This window comes from Sphaeramia orbicularis, chromosome 5 (genome assembly GCF_902148855.1).
Source record: "Sphaeramia orbicularis chromosome 5, fSphaOr1.1, whole genome shotgun sequence".
NCBI classification, from domain to species: Eukaryota; Metazoa; Chordata; class Actinopteri; order Kurtiformes; family Apogonidae; genus Sphaeramia; species Sphaeramia orbicularis.
This window is the reverse complement of record NC_043961.1, coordinates 17,527,352-17,544,492: the sequence shown is the minus strand read 5'-3', so window position 1 is coordinate 17,544,492 and position 17,141 is coordinate 17,527,352. Positions and strand designations below refer to the sequence as shown.

At 39.2% G+C, this 17,141-nt stretch overlaps 1 protein-coding gene and 1 pseudogene across 1 annotated transcript; both read right to left on the bottom strand.

Annotated features, from left to right (window-relative positions):
• Nucleotides 1–800: 800 nt before the first annotated feature.
• LOC115419400 (lysosomal protective protein-like) lies at nt 801–8,773 on the bottom strand. Its single transcript, XM_030134143.1, is given in 16 exon segments — nt 801–1,222; nt 1,327–1,428; nt 1,653–1,742; nt 1,843–1,918; nt 2,238–2,383; nt 2,469–2,550; nt 2,626–2,692; nt 2,695–2,716; nt 3,101–3,280; nt 3,963–4,048; nt 4,051–4,117; nt 4,198–4,284; nt 4,364–4,414; nt 4,500–4,611; nt 5,920–6,077; nt 8,703–8,773. Coding segments are annotated over 15 exon segments (1,410 nt in total). The 5' UTR covers nt 8,703–8,773; the 3' UTR covers nt 801–1,138.
• Nucleotides 8,774–9,585: 812 nt separating this feature from the next.
• LOC115419398 (small nuclear ribonucleoprotein-associated protein B'-like) lies at nt 9,586–14,389 on the bottom strand (annotated as a pseudogene).
• Between the last annotated feature and the right edge of the window lie 2,752 nt (nt 14,390–17,141).

Sequence of the window (17,141 nt, the reverse complement as noted above, 5' to 3'; positions counted from 1 at the left end):
CATCTGTTGATTTTACCGTTTTTTGCAACGTGTTAATTTGTTCCATTGTGTCAAATATTTACAGACAAATAAAAAAAAACTGACAAACATCTCACCTCTGTATCAGAATAAACCTGAATACTTAACAGCGCTTTATCAAACTGACACCAAAACACTGGTGTATTTCATACAAACAGTACTGTGTGTACTGTTTGTAGTATTGTGTATACACTGACCTGCATCAGGACCCAGTCAGGTTTAATGAAGCCTGTCCAACAATATACAAATAAAAAAAGGAATAATGTACAAAAATGTCCTGAGGGTTAAAGGACCAGAGTAAGTGTTAACAGAGTTTTAATCTGATTCACCTTCAGTTTGTTCCCCTATTGTCAAACTGGTGCAGATAAGATGGTCACATGACACCATATAGCTCATGAAACCTGTCATGTGACCAACACACCTAAGCATGGGAGGCAGGTGAAGACTAATAAAACTTCATGTCATATTCAACTGTTGTTTGATTGAATCTGAATTTGACTAAATAATTAAAGTAAGTAGTAAGTAAGTTATAATGATTTCAAAATATTTCAGTCAGGTTTGATGTTTACTTTGTTAATTTTGAGCTTATTTTGATTTCTTGATTTAACACGAGTTGTCGTTTTACTTGAAGCGGTAAAATTTAGTGTTTTTGATGAGGTTTTAAATTCTGATCAGAGGCCACTGTATTATGTCATATGCATGTGCACATTGTGACTCTATGGACATGAGACCACACCCCACTGCAGTGAATTCTGGGGTAAACCAAATCCCAGAGATGTGTCTTTGTTAAAACAATTCCCTTTATTTAATAAAATTGTTCAAATCAAACAAAGCTTCACATTCACGGAAAAAAAGACGGCAGTGTTCATTCCATGGCGACGCCTCCATGGATCTGACTGGACAAAGTCTTTACGCTCTATCCAACATAAAACGCCGGTGAAATCTGCCCGGCAGCGCAGGCGCAGTGAGCTGATTGGTCGGCAGTGAGACAATCAACAGTGAACTGAGGAGAAACTATTTCAAAAAGAAAAAAACAAAAAGTATGGTAGCCTGAGTGGTCCAAACGGAGGGCGGGAACCCAGAGACAGGGCACAGAAGAGTGGGGCTGAGGGGTCAGAGGTCAGTATGGCTGCTTCTTGATGAATCTGTAGAACATGGCGTAGGCAGCAATGGGTTTATCTGTAGGAACCATGTGACCGGAGCCCTGCAGAGGTCAGAGGTCAGAGGTCATATGACCTTGCAGTGACATCATAAACATGGCAGTAGAGGTCAGAGGTCATGTGACCAGGTGGCAGTCAGTGTACTTACCTTGACAGTGAGAAAGGCGATGTTATCAAACTCTTTGATGAAGCCCCCGACCTGTCGACCGTCCACGTCATCGTAGACCCACGGACGTCGCTGAACCTGCACCTGTCAACGAAAAAGAGGAGGAAAACCAGGTCATATGACTGAAGACACACCTGGATCAATGATTTATAAAGACACGGTTTTGGTCCAACATGGTAGAGCTGGTATTTTGACACACAGTATAAATTAATCTTCACGTGTTTAACAGAATCCAGACCAGATCCTGATCCAGGAAACCAGGATTACATTGGTCTAAAAAGCATCACATGGTCTCCAAGGTAACGTACCTGCTGGTTCAGGGACTCGACAAACCACTCATCCCCCATGAAGTTACAGGCCATGTCCACGTCTCCATTATAGACCAGGATCCGGTACTTCTGCAAAGACCAGAGACAGGACTGATCAGAATCAGACCAGGACAGAAAGAAACAGGCCACAATAAGGAGAACTTTATATAATCTGGAACAGGAAACTAACCAGGGCGCCAAGCAGTTTGAGGTACTGCTTCTTCACATCCATGTACAGACGACGGTAGTTTAGGTTCACCTCAGCACTGAAACACAAGGCAGGGGTCAAAGGTCAGTGGCTCAGGTGTGCAGCTTCAGGCTCAGGGGTTAGTTTCACCTGCAGGACTTGGACCTGGTCTGGGGTCAGTTGGTCATACCTGGTCATAATACCATCAACATTTACAAAGAGGTGAGGTCCCACCCCCTCTATACATTAGCCAATGAGAGAATTTTAATCCTCAGATACATATATGATGTTGCAGATTTAAAAGTTAATTTTACAAGTGAAATTAAAAGAAGGCACAGTACACATCCTGAGGATGGAATAGGTCCATGTCCCACCCTGTACCTGTTCAGGTGAGTTACCTGCAGATGGCCCAGTCCAGAGCCTTGGGGCTGATGTGCAGGGCACTCTTGACATAGGCATTGTTCAGGTACAGGTTAGAGGGCGTGGAGTTAGTGCAGGGCGGGTCCAAACGGACGGACAAGTGAAGAGACGTCAGACCGCGCAGCTTCTGCAGACACACTGGGAGTCATGTGACATGTACAGGTGAACAGATGAATGTGGACACACCTGGAGGCCGATGACAACAGGACCCACCTGGTTCCCATCTGAGTCCGCTTCTGCTGGGCAAAGATGTTCCCCAGGTCCCTGATGATCAGCTGACCTCCCTCCACACTGAAAACAAAACACAGCTGTCTGTCACACCTGAGCCCAACCACAGTTACCGTGGAAACACAGGAGGCCACTCACCTGAGGCTGCGACCAATTCCACCCGGACACGGAGCGTACAGGTTGTACATGTTCAGACCAGAACTATCACAATGTCCTGAACTTCACCCAGCTGCACAGAAAACAGAACCACATCAGACCCAAGCCAGATCAGATCTGAACCAGATCAGGCCCGAACCACATCAGACCTTACTCAGATGCATCAGTACATCAATACATTTAAACGGGTTTGATTACATCATTAAAAACATCAATTTTCAGAAAAGTTGCACAACAAAAAACTGAAATCGTTGATTTAAATTGGGACAAGGCAGTTTGTTGACTGATCACGATATAAAAGTAGATTTTGATGCTGTAACACACTTTAAAAAGCTGTGATAGTGTACTGTACTGTTGTACTATACAGGCACTGCTGTTCTGTTCAGTTAGTTTTCTCTGGTAACAGGCGATGGATAGTTTCCCTGGAAAAGTGTTTTATATAAAATGCGGTTCAGACTCACGCTGTTAGAGCAGTTTGGGTTTGGGTGTTGTAGAAGTTACACTTTCCATCACTGCAGCAATACGACTGAAGGTCTGCCCACAGTTGACTTCCCAGCAGGCCGTGGTAATACGCAAAGTAAACCAGAGAGTTATCGTTCATCTCGTAACTTGACATCCCATTCCCCACAGCAATGCCCTAGAGGACAGGTGAGAAAGGTGAGCAGGTGAGATGGGTGAGGGGAGGAGACGGGGTGAGATAATGCTGAACGACAACTAACTGACAGTAAAACCTCAACATTTATGGAACAAAAATCTGAGATGTGTCGGCTTATTAATGTCAACTACATTCATAACATTTATTAAAAAAAAAAAAATCAATGAGTCTTGGAAACATGTTATTGACTCAGTTCAGGTATTTTCACAGAGAGGTTCAGTGTAACAGTCTAAGTCTATGGGAGTTACGGCTGTTTTGCAGTAACATCTAGTGGCCATCAACAGTATTATACTTTATTGTACAAAAGCGGTTTGTAGTGGAGGGGAGGGTCCGTACAGTCCAGGTGTGTCCATACTACACTCACTGTGGGGAGTTTATGTATACACACAAAGATTATTTCTATCCAGAGAAATATTCAACAAAGAACTTGAAAGATTGTTGAACTCCATGAAACTGATGGAAGAATTCAGGAAAAAGATGGAAAACACATAACAGAACGAAGGGAAAAAAAACCAAACACAAACATCATCATAGAGTGAATCAACAGATGTGTGAACATGTGCCCATACAGCGCTGGTGTGTCCAGGTCTGTGTGTTCAGGTGTGTACAGATGTGTGTCCATGTGTGTCTAAGTGTGTGTGTGTGTGTGTGTCCAGGTGTGTACCTGCAGGTTGAGTTTGCTGTCCTCCATCACCCTCTCTGCAAGCGTTGGGATGTAAATTCCTCCATAACTTTCTCCAGTGAGAAAAGTTCATTAGTGCTGAATTCAGGAAATAGACGGAAGAACTCCTTCAGCGCCAGGTAATTATTCATTGACACCTGCACAGAAGAATAATCTATAAACACCTGACAGAACACTTGACATCTGGAGCCAATCAGAGTGTGCTGCATTCACTGACCTCGGTGTCATTGGTTTTGTAATTTCCATCGTCAGAGTATGAAAAACCGACTCCTGCTGGAGACTCCAGGTACAGCACGTTAGCAATCTGCCAGGAAACAGACAACAGACCAGTCAGATTGAAGGAAACACACCTGAGGAGTCACATGACCTGCAGCGGGACTCACCTGGTTCCAGGAATACTTGTTGTACTCCAGTGTCACTCCATCGTCTTGAATCTAAAACACAGAGGTCAGATGTCAGAAGGGGTGTTGGGGTGGGGTGGGGTCATGGATGGAGTGGACGGAGTCACAGGTGTCATACCAGGAAGGGTCCATGTTCAGTGAGTAAACCGTCCAATGAGCTGCAGCCGGGGCCACCGTTGAGCCACAGGACCACGGGGTCAGAGGCCGGCTTCGACTGGGACTCTACGAACCTGAACACAGCAAGAGTGTCCACTTAAATAACACCTGAAGACAGTACAGTAGAACCTCACAGTACCAGTTTATCTTCTTCAATGACAGAACTCGTTTTGCAATTCACTCATTTTACAAATCAACTTTCCCCACTGAAATGAATTGCAAAATAATTAATTGGTTCCAGCCCCAAAAAACCACCCAAAATCCTTTTTAAGGCTTTCTGAAACAGAAAAGGGCGGTTAGACAGAAATAATTATAAAAATATAATGAAAGAGAATGCACAAGAAATAACAATCGCAATATTGCATCAACAAGATGAACATGTGAACTGAGCGAGCAGAGGCTGCTCCACTGAGCATGTGCGAGCTCAGTAATGACTAGCAGCAGCTAATATGAAGCTCACTCATATTATGGCTTTCCACTCATATTTCAAGACAAAAACAGTCACCAGCACGATTATGTGAGATTATCACAGTTAAGGTTATAAATTAATGAGTCAGGTGACAGGTTGACATCCTGAGGTGTTCACGGTTGTGTAGAGATACTGCATGTATGACTGGAATTAACCCTTAAAGACCCAAACATCCACTGGCAACCTTATTTGTATCTTCTGATCTAAACTGTTTAATACCTGTTGATCCTCTAATCCTATCAATCCATGTAAATAATTGGTGAAAATGCAGTTTGTAATCTTTTCATGGTCATCAGATATGACCCATTTGGACATTCAGAGGGTCAGTAGTTACCATGAAAACACCATCATCTTCTATCTACAGCACTGATTCACCAGTAAAACCAATGGAGTTGGAGCAATGACTGGGGACACACTGGGTTTATGTTCAGTTAATGATGTATTTGCTGAAAAAGTCCCTTTTTCTTCAGTTTTTTTTTCTAGGAACAAAATGCAGAAAAATATACAACATAAGAGACAAAATGAAACAAAAACAAATAAAAAGGAACAAAAACATATAAAATAATAAACAAAAGAAATGGAAAAAATTTACAAAATAAAAATAACATGGAGAAAACACACTATAAAATGAACAAAAACAGCCAAACTGTTCAATAAAATGTACAAAATTGAAGAAAAATAAAAAATAAAACAGCAACAAAATGAACAAAAGACAAAATAATAAATGTCATGAACAAAATAAATATTAGGAAAATACATGATTTACACTGAAAAATGTATAATACAGAGAATAGTATTTAATAAATGGTGATACATAGGAGAGGATAAATATAGAGATGAATTCATTTGAAAGTCCTGACAGAAGTACTCGTGTATAACATGTATGAGGTGTGTAGTTGTACTGTGATCGGACCAGTAGTGCAGGTGTTTTCCGTGCGCCACGCTCAGGTATCCAGAGTACTGTTTGAAGCTCGGCTGTTTGGCCAAACCCGGCAGGTATTTCACCTCATCGGCATCTGGCGCCGCCTCCACCACAAACAGGAAATTACACAAAAACAGTAGCAGCAGCATCTGAGAACAAGAAACACATAGCCAATATTATGTTACTGGTCCAGCCCATTTCCGATCATATTGGGTTGAATATGGAACCTGAACTAAAATGAGTTTGACATCTCTGAGGTAAAGGATTACAGGCAGATCGTCATGGTAACCACAGGAGAGGAGGAACCAAAGTCATGACAGAGGATTTATTAAATATCAGAGTCTGGAATGAATGTCTCATTTTAAAGTGATTTCAAGGTAAAATATAGAAAATATGTGACAAGAAGCTCAGAGCAGACGATTACTCTGTTCATTTTCAATTGATATCACACCACCTGAAAAGGACATTTATCTATTATATTTATTATTTATCACTCTAGTTCAACCCTGACAATAAATATTGCTAAATATTATTAAGTAGTTCATTCACTCTGTGTTTGACTTGATTAACATCTTACACAAAATTCCACCCTTATAGTACAGTTATTGATCTCAATATTCACCAATGATCACTACTGACCCAGTGCATCAATCCTTACAGCACACATTCGTCAGTCAAATCCACAACATTTAACTTTGTTTGCATTTTCAACAGCAGGAGGTACAAATGTCTTCATTCAGTTTCCTCCACACAGTGAGGACATTCTCGTCGCTACAGAAACACTGATATCAGATCAGGATACACAAAGCCTGGGGATCAGACTCTGTATCAGATCAGTGAAAAGATGTGAAAAACAAATACTGATTTAGACATATGAGAATATAAAATTCATGACAAAAAATAGTTCCAATGTCCCTGTATGTCAGCGTTATGTTCTATCTGAATCAATCCCCAGTTGAATGTGTGAGGTTGTCAGGCTCTGTCTCTATGTTTGAGTCATGTGGTCTGGATGCAGACGATCAATCTCCCAATAGAAGTGGGTGGTACTTTCACGGAGGAGAACTCAACTCATTCAAAGTCCATATATGACTTACATCAGTGATCAATAGGAATTATATTGATATATGTAACCATTTACATGTTATAAACCATCTAAATATGGACCATTATAAGGAAAAGCACAATTATAATATTTCAAAAATTCATCAAAAATCAAATTTCTCACAACTGTGAACAACCTTTGTAGACACTGTCCCAAGAAAGATACATAAAAAATTACAAATGAATCCGACCAGTAGTTTCATAGAGATGATGTTTGAAGAAATTGCTAATGAAGATGAAGATGATGACGGTGGACACAATGCCTTTATTAGCTCATGGCCGATCGCCAGTGAGATAAAAAAAAACAAAAAAAAAAACAGCTTCAATAATAAATGAGACAATAATGGACTGAAATGTATGTGCAGGACATCCAGTTAATGACTCTGAAACACAGTGAACTGACCATGAAATAACATGATTCAGGTCATTGTGGTTCAGAAAAACCAGGTCCAGACAAACCAAACATAGACAGAACAAAAAACGAAACGTCATCAGTAAAACACAGATGTACATTTAACCACTGACCTGTGGCCAAAAACATTAGATGAATACAATAATCACAAAATGAAAAGAAGTATAAATTATATTAACAAAAATAGAAATAAAGAAACTAAATAAGCAAGAAGATGAACAACAAAAACATAACAAAAGGGAACATTAAGCCTAAAAAGCAATAAAATGAAATTAACAAAGTAGAAATTAATAAAATGATGGAAAAGATACAAAAATTTACAAAGCTATCGACATAGAAAAAAATACACAATAAAAGACAGAAAAAAACAATGAAATGAAAAACAATGAAATAAACAAAATATAACACAACTACAAATAAAATGAACAAAAAAAAAAAAAATAAAAAAAAAAAAAAAAAAACAAAAAAAAAAAACAAAAAAAAAACAAAAAAAAAAAAAAAAAAAAAAAAAAAAAAAATAGACAAGATCTAAACAAATGTATCCAAAAACAAGTAACAAATGAACATTAACTAAATCAAAAATAAATAAAATAAATAAGATATATTATAATAATAGATACATAATATATATGATAAGAGAAGATATAAACTAGTGTCATAATAAATAAAATAATAAAAAAATGAAAAAGAATTATGAATTACACGGAGGAATATGAACAAAAATAGGAAGAAACAAAATAAGAAAAGATGAACAAAGCAATCAATGAATAAACATAACTGAACTTAATCACCAAAAGATGAGTAACATAAACAAAAGTGACCCAGAAAATAACCGGTTAAATTTAACTGTGGTCCTAACCCGGTCCCGGTTCTGATTCATCTCCACCTTTATGAACAGTTCAGATGACAGACCGGCAGGAGGCGCCACAGGACCCCAACCTCAGGTTGGATCACATGAGGTTTGAGGAAGTACAGACAGATGCAAAGTAACAACTGATCATTTACTGTAAATCTCACACACTCGGCTTTAAACCAGACCAGAGTCTGATTAAAACATAGTTCGGGTATTTAACCCGGTTTAAAGTTTGACTTTAGTTTAACGTTAGCTTAAACCGACTGAAAAACATTAAAACTCAACAAACAGACAAACGGACAGTGGCAAACCCACAGACGGACACACAAACAGACCATTCATCTGTGGAACGGACTCGGATGTTTTGGATCGCGTTGGACCGGGTGGGACCGGGTTAAACAGGCTTACCTTGGACCGGTGTTCCTGGTCTCTGCTCCGTTCAAACTAGTCCGACTGCTCACAGGGTCACATGACCTCAGCAGGCTCACGTGACCAGTGAATCACTGACAGTGAGGTTTCGTTTCCTTAAAAAATGTATCACTTCATCGCATTGTTTAATCGTCTTTGTTTACGGCTATTTCTATGTTTATTTTCACTTCAATATTGATCTTAATTTTTCATTTAAAGTCAAAAGTTTTCTTATGCTGTGTTATTTTGTCCATTTTATTTTTATTTCTTTTTATTTTGGTAATTGTTTATTATTGTGCTCATTCTGTTGATTCTATCAACTATGTTGTCCATTTTCAGTCTTTCCATTATTCTTTTCCTCATTTGTTGTAGTACTGACGATTTTTTTAGTGCCTTCTTTGTTAATTTTAGGGATTTTTTGTCCATTTAATGCTTAATTGAATGTTTAATTGTCCATTTTAGAGTATTATGTCTATTTTACTGTTAGTCATTTGGTTTAATACCGTTGCTTATGGTGTTTTCAGATTGTTGATTTTGCTCTTTAATTCACAACATTGAATCAAGTAATAAAACAAATAATTACACAAAAAACAAACTCCAGCAGTATATTCATCCATGACTCATAAATGTCAGTAAACTGTTCAAAATGTGTGATTAGAAGGTAAAGATCTGAACTAGAACATTACAACAGTGTAACAGAAACCTGTGGTTATTGACTGCAGCTGTTCATCTGTTATCTGACTGGTTCATGACCTGTATGAACTGTTGGGCATGTCATGTGTCGTGTCAGGTGTTCTGTTCCGCTTCACCCTCTGTAATCTGATTGGATGTTTCTCAGGACTTTATTGAACTGGTTACCATGACAACAAACAGAGAGCAGAGCTGAAATCGAAACGTCCTGAAGACACTTTATTAAAAAAAACACAAACAAAAAAAACTATCTATACAACAGGCGAGGCTGAGGTTCCTCAGGGCCGAGGGGGTGGTCTCATCCCTGGAGGGGGCGGTCCTGAAACAGAGCACAGTCGTCACGTGACTTAATGACCTGGTTTGAGTATTTAAGAAGCTGTGATTCCCATGATGCCTTTAAACCAGTTTTTTTTTTTATTCAAGTTTGTCATTTTCAAACACTTTAAATGATTCAGTGATGAAGACTTGGTTTTACTCATTTCACAATAATCCCATTTGGGAAAAACCAAAACACTGCATAATTGACCATCTGTGCATGTGGGACCCGTCTCTTCCACACACTGAGGTCTTACAACTGAATTCACACATGTACAAAGTGTTTTCAGGTATGCAACTCCAAACACAACCTACGAAGTGTCAGTGCCTCTGGTTCAGTAATTTGACGCTGTAAGCTGACTAGCTATGGTCCATCTCCATGGTAACAGCCTTACCTCTCATGCCAGGGGTGGCGGCCTCATGCCAGGAGGGGGCATCCCCATCGGTGCACCACGACCTGGAGGCATCCCCATTGGAGGACCCATCGGGGCCGCATGCCAGGGGGCGGACCCATCATACCTGCGGGGGGGAGGAGTCACAGGTCAGCCAATCAGATCATAGTTAGAGGATCTGATCGACAGAGGAACCTTCTAAGAAGATCTAGGACGTACCACTGGGTTTAAATACAGCTGAGTTTACATGAATGTCACAAGAATCAATTTTTAGAAAGCCACAAATACAAAAGTGTAAATTGTGCCTTTCCCTTAGCCTGGCCAGCCATGTCTTTCTCAATGAGGAATCCGCCTGGATGCGCAGGGCTTGAATCCTGAAGCAATGAAGGCGGGATTAACAGGCACAGAGCAAACCAATCACAAATAAGACTGAAGTGATGCTTTTGTCAGAGAAACGCAAGAATACAGGGTGTAATGTGTAACTCATCCTTATTTCTGAATCAAGTAAACAACCGACAACAGCTGTAAAGAGATTTGCTCTTTGTTGCTAACCTCTCCATTGTCGGCCCTTCCTTCAACATTCCACAAATGTTAGCATGGACAGAATCCTCTGTCCAAAGTGACAATAGCTTGCAGATCTTGGTGTCTCCACAGTTCAACATCTTCCTGGTTGCACTGATATTTTGTTCACTGTACACAGCCTTTCGCTCATTTTTAAATCCACATTGCATATTTGTAGATCCTCTGTGAGGCATAATAGGGTTGAGATTGCACTTGCACAAAGTCAAAATACAAATTTGGAGTTATATTGTTACATCAGTAAACTGCTTATTTTCTTAAGAAATTTCAGGTGCAAATGGTTGTTCAGATTATTCACCTTTTCATTATGGAATTTGGTTTTCCATGCTAAACAAAAAAAAATTGGGATTATTATTTATAGATTATTATTTACTGGTCCAGCCCCCTTTAGATGAAATTGGGCTGAATGTGGAACTTGAACTAAAATGAGTTTCTAACAGAATCTGTAACAGCTGATCAGTTCAACATCACTACATCAGAATTTATTTGGAGTAGATGTCTCCATTACTCTTGACAGCAGAAATGACCTCAAGCAAGCAAAACAGTTTTACTTCTTTGGACTGTTTACACTCTAAACAGTCCAAAGAAGTCAAAACGGTTTTGCGCCTCTCTAAACTTTAGAGAAACATTTCCCCATGTGTAATTTAAAGTTATGTATTAAATATGTTTATGAAACGCATCTGGTCTCTGGTTCATTTGAACCATTTCAGTAGATTTACTGACATGTTTTGGATGATATCTTATTCCAATAGTAAAATGATGGGGTTAAATTTGAGAATTAATTGTGTTCGATGAGTCCTCAAAAGGGAAATTCCCCACATAAGACATGTGATTTACCAGGGGGCGGGGCTCCACGGCCCATTGGGGGCGGGGCTCCTCGTCCAGGTGGATACTGGGTAGGCGCTCCTGCGATGCTGGCTCCGGCTGCTGCTGCTGCAACTGTCCCTCTACCCTGAGGGGTCATGACCTGGAAACACATGGACATGTCACTTTCCTGTCACGCCATCACACGTCAGTCTGAAGCCATTACTGTGGTTACCTGCTGTGAAGGCCCGCCCACTCCTCTAACCGGTCCTGCCAGACCTGCAGGAGCCTGAGGCATCGGAGCGCCGGCTGGAACACCACGACCCGCTGCTCGACCCACGCCTGGACCCCAGCCACGCCTGCCAGTGGCACCCGGGCGATCCCCGTCTGCAGAGGTCAAAGGTCGGGTTAGAGAGGACAGACAGGGCTGTAGGTCGCTTTCCAGTGGTGCTCTATCTTTTAAATATTATATGGATATCCACACCCTGCATGTCGTCTGGCTTTTGTAGTGACAATATACATATCGTTAGCATCATAGCATAATCGCCCAAGTCATCCACTATATGGACAAAAGTATGTGGACACGTTGACTTCAGGTGTTTCTTTTCTTACAGGGGTCTGGGATACAAAACAATGACAAATGTCATAATATTTATAGAAAGGTTGGAAACAGTTGTAAATGTGAGCGACGCCTCTGTTGAATGCAACAACCACAACACTCACGTCTTTTGGGGGCGGACCCTCCACTGTCATTGAGACCAGGTTTCCCCCCTCAGCAGGACCAGACCCAGGACCCTCTTCTCCTCTCGCTCTGGCTGCTTCGAGTTCTTTGGCCTTAAGACAAAGATCCACACAGACAGGTGTTATTACCCAGCATGCCACTCTCTCTGTGCGGGTACACGTCAGTGGTTCTTACTTGATCTTCCTGAACTCGTCGCAGTCGCACAGGATCAGGTTCATGTGTTTGTCGAAGGCCTTAAAGGTCCCAATGAAGATGCGACCGTCCTGCAGGATGCACCTCATCCTGAAGTCGATGTGCTGCAGCATCTTACTGCTCTTACCCACCGTCTGGAACCAATCACAGACAAGATGACATCGTAGCCAGTCAGAGAGAGAGGACAACGACACTGGAAAGTGTTGAACTGAACATCCAAGTCATAATAATACATGCATAAAGACATCTGGACTTAAACATCAACTGACCATAAAACCAAATACTGTGGTTTTTATGGATTAATCTGGATCTGGATTCCCTTTAGTCTTCTTTATACTCAAACTTATGATCTCTGAGGGTAAAAAGTTTCTCCTCCTGCAGTGATCTGGTCATGTTTGAACCTCAGGATAAAGCACTTTATATACAGAAAAACCACAGTCCATACTTACCTGAGACTGATTATAGATACTATATACACCAGCCCAATATGGATGACATGAACCTACAAACTAAGGGTCAAAGGCAGGGGTGTCCAATATCCAGCCCACAGGATGAATTTGCAAAGTGCAAAAATTACAATAAAGATTTTAACAGTCAGGGGTGTAGAACTGGTTTTAGTTCAGGTTACACAAACAGACCAAGTCAAATATAGCATAATAATCTATAAATAATGACTCCAAATTTTCTTATTGGTTTAATGTGAAAATAATATTACATTATGCCCATAAATAATGACAACTCCAAATTTTTGTCTGTTTTAGTGCAAAAAAATATTAAATTATGAAAATATTTACATTTAAAAACTATCCTTTAACAATAAAATGTGAAAAACCTAAACAAATATGAACCTGAAATGTTTAAAGAAAATCAAGTGAAATTATTCTGCCTGTTACTGAATGTCTGTTGCCTTTAAAGATCACTGCTGTGCTGTTATTAGAACCTAATGGAGATGGGGCAAACAAATTTTACCTCAAATAGCAATGGTTCTGTCTTACTACATAAGGATGTTTTTTTTTTCTAGAAGCGCTGGAGGACTAACAGAACTATATAGTTCTGTTCTATATTCACAGCTGTTATTTTACACAATAGAATTTATATACAAAAAAATACAAACTGCCTTTAATGACATGGGCCCATAGAGAACAGGTTTCTACAGACATCGCCTTCCTTAATTGTCCATTTTTTAATCACACTCCCAGTATTCCTAATCACATATGTTTGTTGTCTATATTGGTCAGTTCTGGTTCCTCTGGTTTGAGCTGAAGTTTTTAATTCAAAATCAATGTTCTTTAAACTGAAGGAAACTCTTAAAAGGGTAAAACTTTGCAGAAACTGAGACCGATTTTCATCGTAAAGATCTGGAAAAGACAACTTTTGGCTGGATGTTGACAATGACTGTGCTATCCGTCCTTTAAGGCAGGTCTCAGGTCAGATTTAGACAATGATAAACTCAGAGTCTGGGTCCATTTACTCTGCCTTTGTTTCAGAATCTTCATTACTGTATGAATCACCTGGTGTTGAATGGTTTATTCATGGTTCATTCATTCATTGGTCTGGACCCTGTAAACCTGAACCAGATCCACGACGCACTGTTTGAACTTAAATCCGGCCTGGTCTTAACTAGACTGACCTTACTAAACCAGTACTGGACCAGTCTGGATGGTATACACTAGGAACCGGACCGGTCTGGACCGTATAAACCATGAACTGGACCAGTCTGGACTCTAAAACCACCGACGTTCATGAGACGTTCGGTTCAACTCCCGCCTCTCGTAGACCAGACCTTATCCGGTTCAATCCGGGCTCTAGTCCGGTAAATCCCTGTACCTCAGGGACCCTCATCTAGCGGACCGACCTCCTGACAAACACTCACCATGTTTGCGGTTCTGATGGCTCCGATCCCCCCGGATTCACCGAACAAACCCTAAAAATTCAGCCGCGGGACTCCGCCGGGCCGCCTTTATCTCAGAAGACAGGAAGTGACGTACTAGCTCACAAAGGGAGGGTCCGGACTGAGACAACGACAAGACAAGAGTTCCGACAAGGAAGTTCCGGCTTGGTCCGTCAGTCTGTAAACCCCCCTGGAACATTTTCTAAACTACAAATATTCATAACAATGTTGGTTAAATACTCCATTGTGTCAATTTATGTGAAAATGGAGGAAGGAGTCAAGCTTTTATTTTCCTACCCCAAATTTAAACACTTTGACTTGGCTAATCAGCAGGCAGTTTCTTGTGTTTGTTGAATTCTGACTCTTTTATGAGGTGGTTCTGTTTATTCCGCAGGTCTGTGAATCCACCATAGACCAGAACAGGGATCAGATCTGGACCAGGTTTAACCCAGTTTGTTTAGTACATCGCAGAATTGTTATCCTCATTTGTTCTTATATTCAGTGTCCCTTAATGTCCCTCTGTTAGATTTTGTAGAGAATATGTGAGATTAAGCAGATTCAAGTCAGGTTTACATAAGATTGTCTCACACATTTTAACAACATAATTGGAAAATATGGTTTTTCCCAAAATAAATTAGAGTAAAGTTTTATTTATTATAAGATATATTCACTGATCTACAAAAAAAAATACTTAGATCAATTTATTCCCTTTTTGTTCAAAATGGTGATTGTATATTTCTGCTCATTCTGTTTATTCAGTGCTTGTTTTGTTCACTTGCTTAAATGATAAATCAAAATGAACAAAATCTGTTTAATGTTCAACCCTCCTTGTTTTATTAATTTTGTGGTAGGAAGAAAAAAACCCTGGTTCATGAGAGGCTGGTCTATTGTCTTATTATTGATCTATTGTTTAGTTGTGTGTTTGATCAGTGGCTTTGTTTTGTGATATGGTTTCTTTTCTCAGTCCCAGATATTGATAAATAGTATTAATAAATTTACATTCAGGTGATTTCTTTGAATTTGTATTTGATTGAACAGTTTCATCTGTGCATGATTTTATCTAGATTTCTCAAACTGAGGATCTGAGCCCAAAAAGGGTCTCTTATCCTTTTTCAGTGTTTCAGGAACTAATAATGTAAATAAATGAAAATAAAATATTATCAGAAGTGGATTTATTTCCTGACTCCAGTGGTTTAATGTAACACTGTAGAGTTACTGCAGTTATGAATTAAATACAGACAAACTCATTCTAGTTTTTCCAGTTTGAAACTACTTTATTTTACTGCATTGTTTATTTTTTTATTTATCTTTATAGAATGATGCTCTACACAGTTTTACAAAAACAATCTAAAACTCACTCCTCATGGACAAACGGCAACATTAAAATGTTTTTACGTGAGTTTATAAGTGATAAATCAGTAACCCCCCCCCCATATCCTATGAATATCAACATCATGTACAATTATGTTAAAATCTATTGCACTTTAAATTTTTTTGGGTCAATTTTTCTTATTATTTATATTATTACTACATTTTTGACTGTTTTTTAATTTTTTAATGTATTGATATCACCGATCTTTGAACCTGTTTTTCATTATGGTTTGTGGTGCTGACCTCTGACCTCTGGGCCAGGTCACCCTTGTAAAAGAGATCCCGATATCAATGGGAATTTATCTGGTTAAATAAAGGTTAAGTAAGAAGTAAATAAAAGTACATATATTGAAAATATGTAAATAATATGTATGTACAGTATATACAGAACAAGTAATAAAATAGTAGATACTTTTTTGTGTTCCCTGTTTCGGTCTTGAATGTTCTTCCTGTCCTCTGCACTTTGTTTCCTACAATTTGCTGCTGTAAACACTGTAATTTCCCCACATTGGTATAAATAAAGCCATACCTTATCTTAAAAACATACAGTAAATTCAATAGAGAACTGAAGCCCGCCCCTTCCACTGTGCCTCAATGGATCTAACTTCAGGAAAAAATTATTGACATCAGTGGAGAGAGATGAATGATTATATGATCTTGTCTGAACTGTGTCACCATTTCCTCACATGTTTAAAACATAATTTTTCGATCTCCAGTTGAATGTGTGAGGTTGTTTGGTTCTGTCCTGACAGATTCTATGTTCTAGTTCTGTGGTCTGGATGCAGGAGATCAATCTCCCAACAGAAGTGGGTGGTACTTTCACTGGAGGAGAACTCGCCTAATTCAAACAAAGTCCATACATGACTTCTATCAGTAATTAATCGGAATATCTGTAGCCATTTACATGTCATAAACCATCAAAATATGGACCATTAGAAGGAAAGGAACATTTAGAATATTTTAAAAATTCATACAAAATTAAAAAATCAAAATATCCAAAACTGTGAACAAACTTTGTAGACATTGTCTCAACAAAGATACATAAAAAATATAAATAATCCGACCCTATAGTTTCAGAGAAGATGATGTTTGAAGAAATAATTAATGAGGACGACGAAGATGGTGATGCTGGAGAAGGCAATAAAGATGACAATAAAGACAATGAAGATGATGATGAAGACAACAGTGAAAATGACAATGAAGACGACAATGAAGATAATGAAGATAATGAAGACAATGAAGACGATGACGACAACGAAGATTAAAACAAAGCTGATGATGAAGATGACAACGACAATGATGAAGATGATGAAGATGATGAAGATGACGAAGATGATGATGAAGACGAAGACTACAAGAAGACAATGAAGATGATGATGAAGATGCAAAGAACATGACAAGAAGATGACTAGATGACATGAAGATGACAAAGAACATGACGGAAGATGACTAAGATGACAATG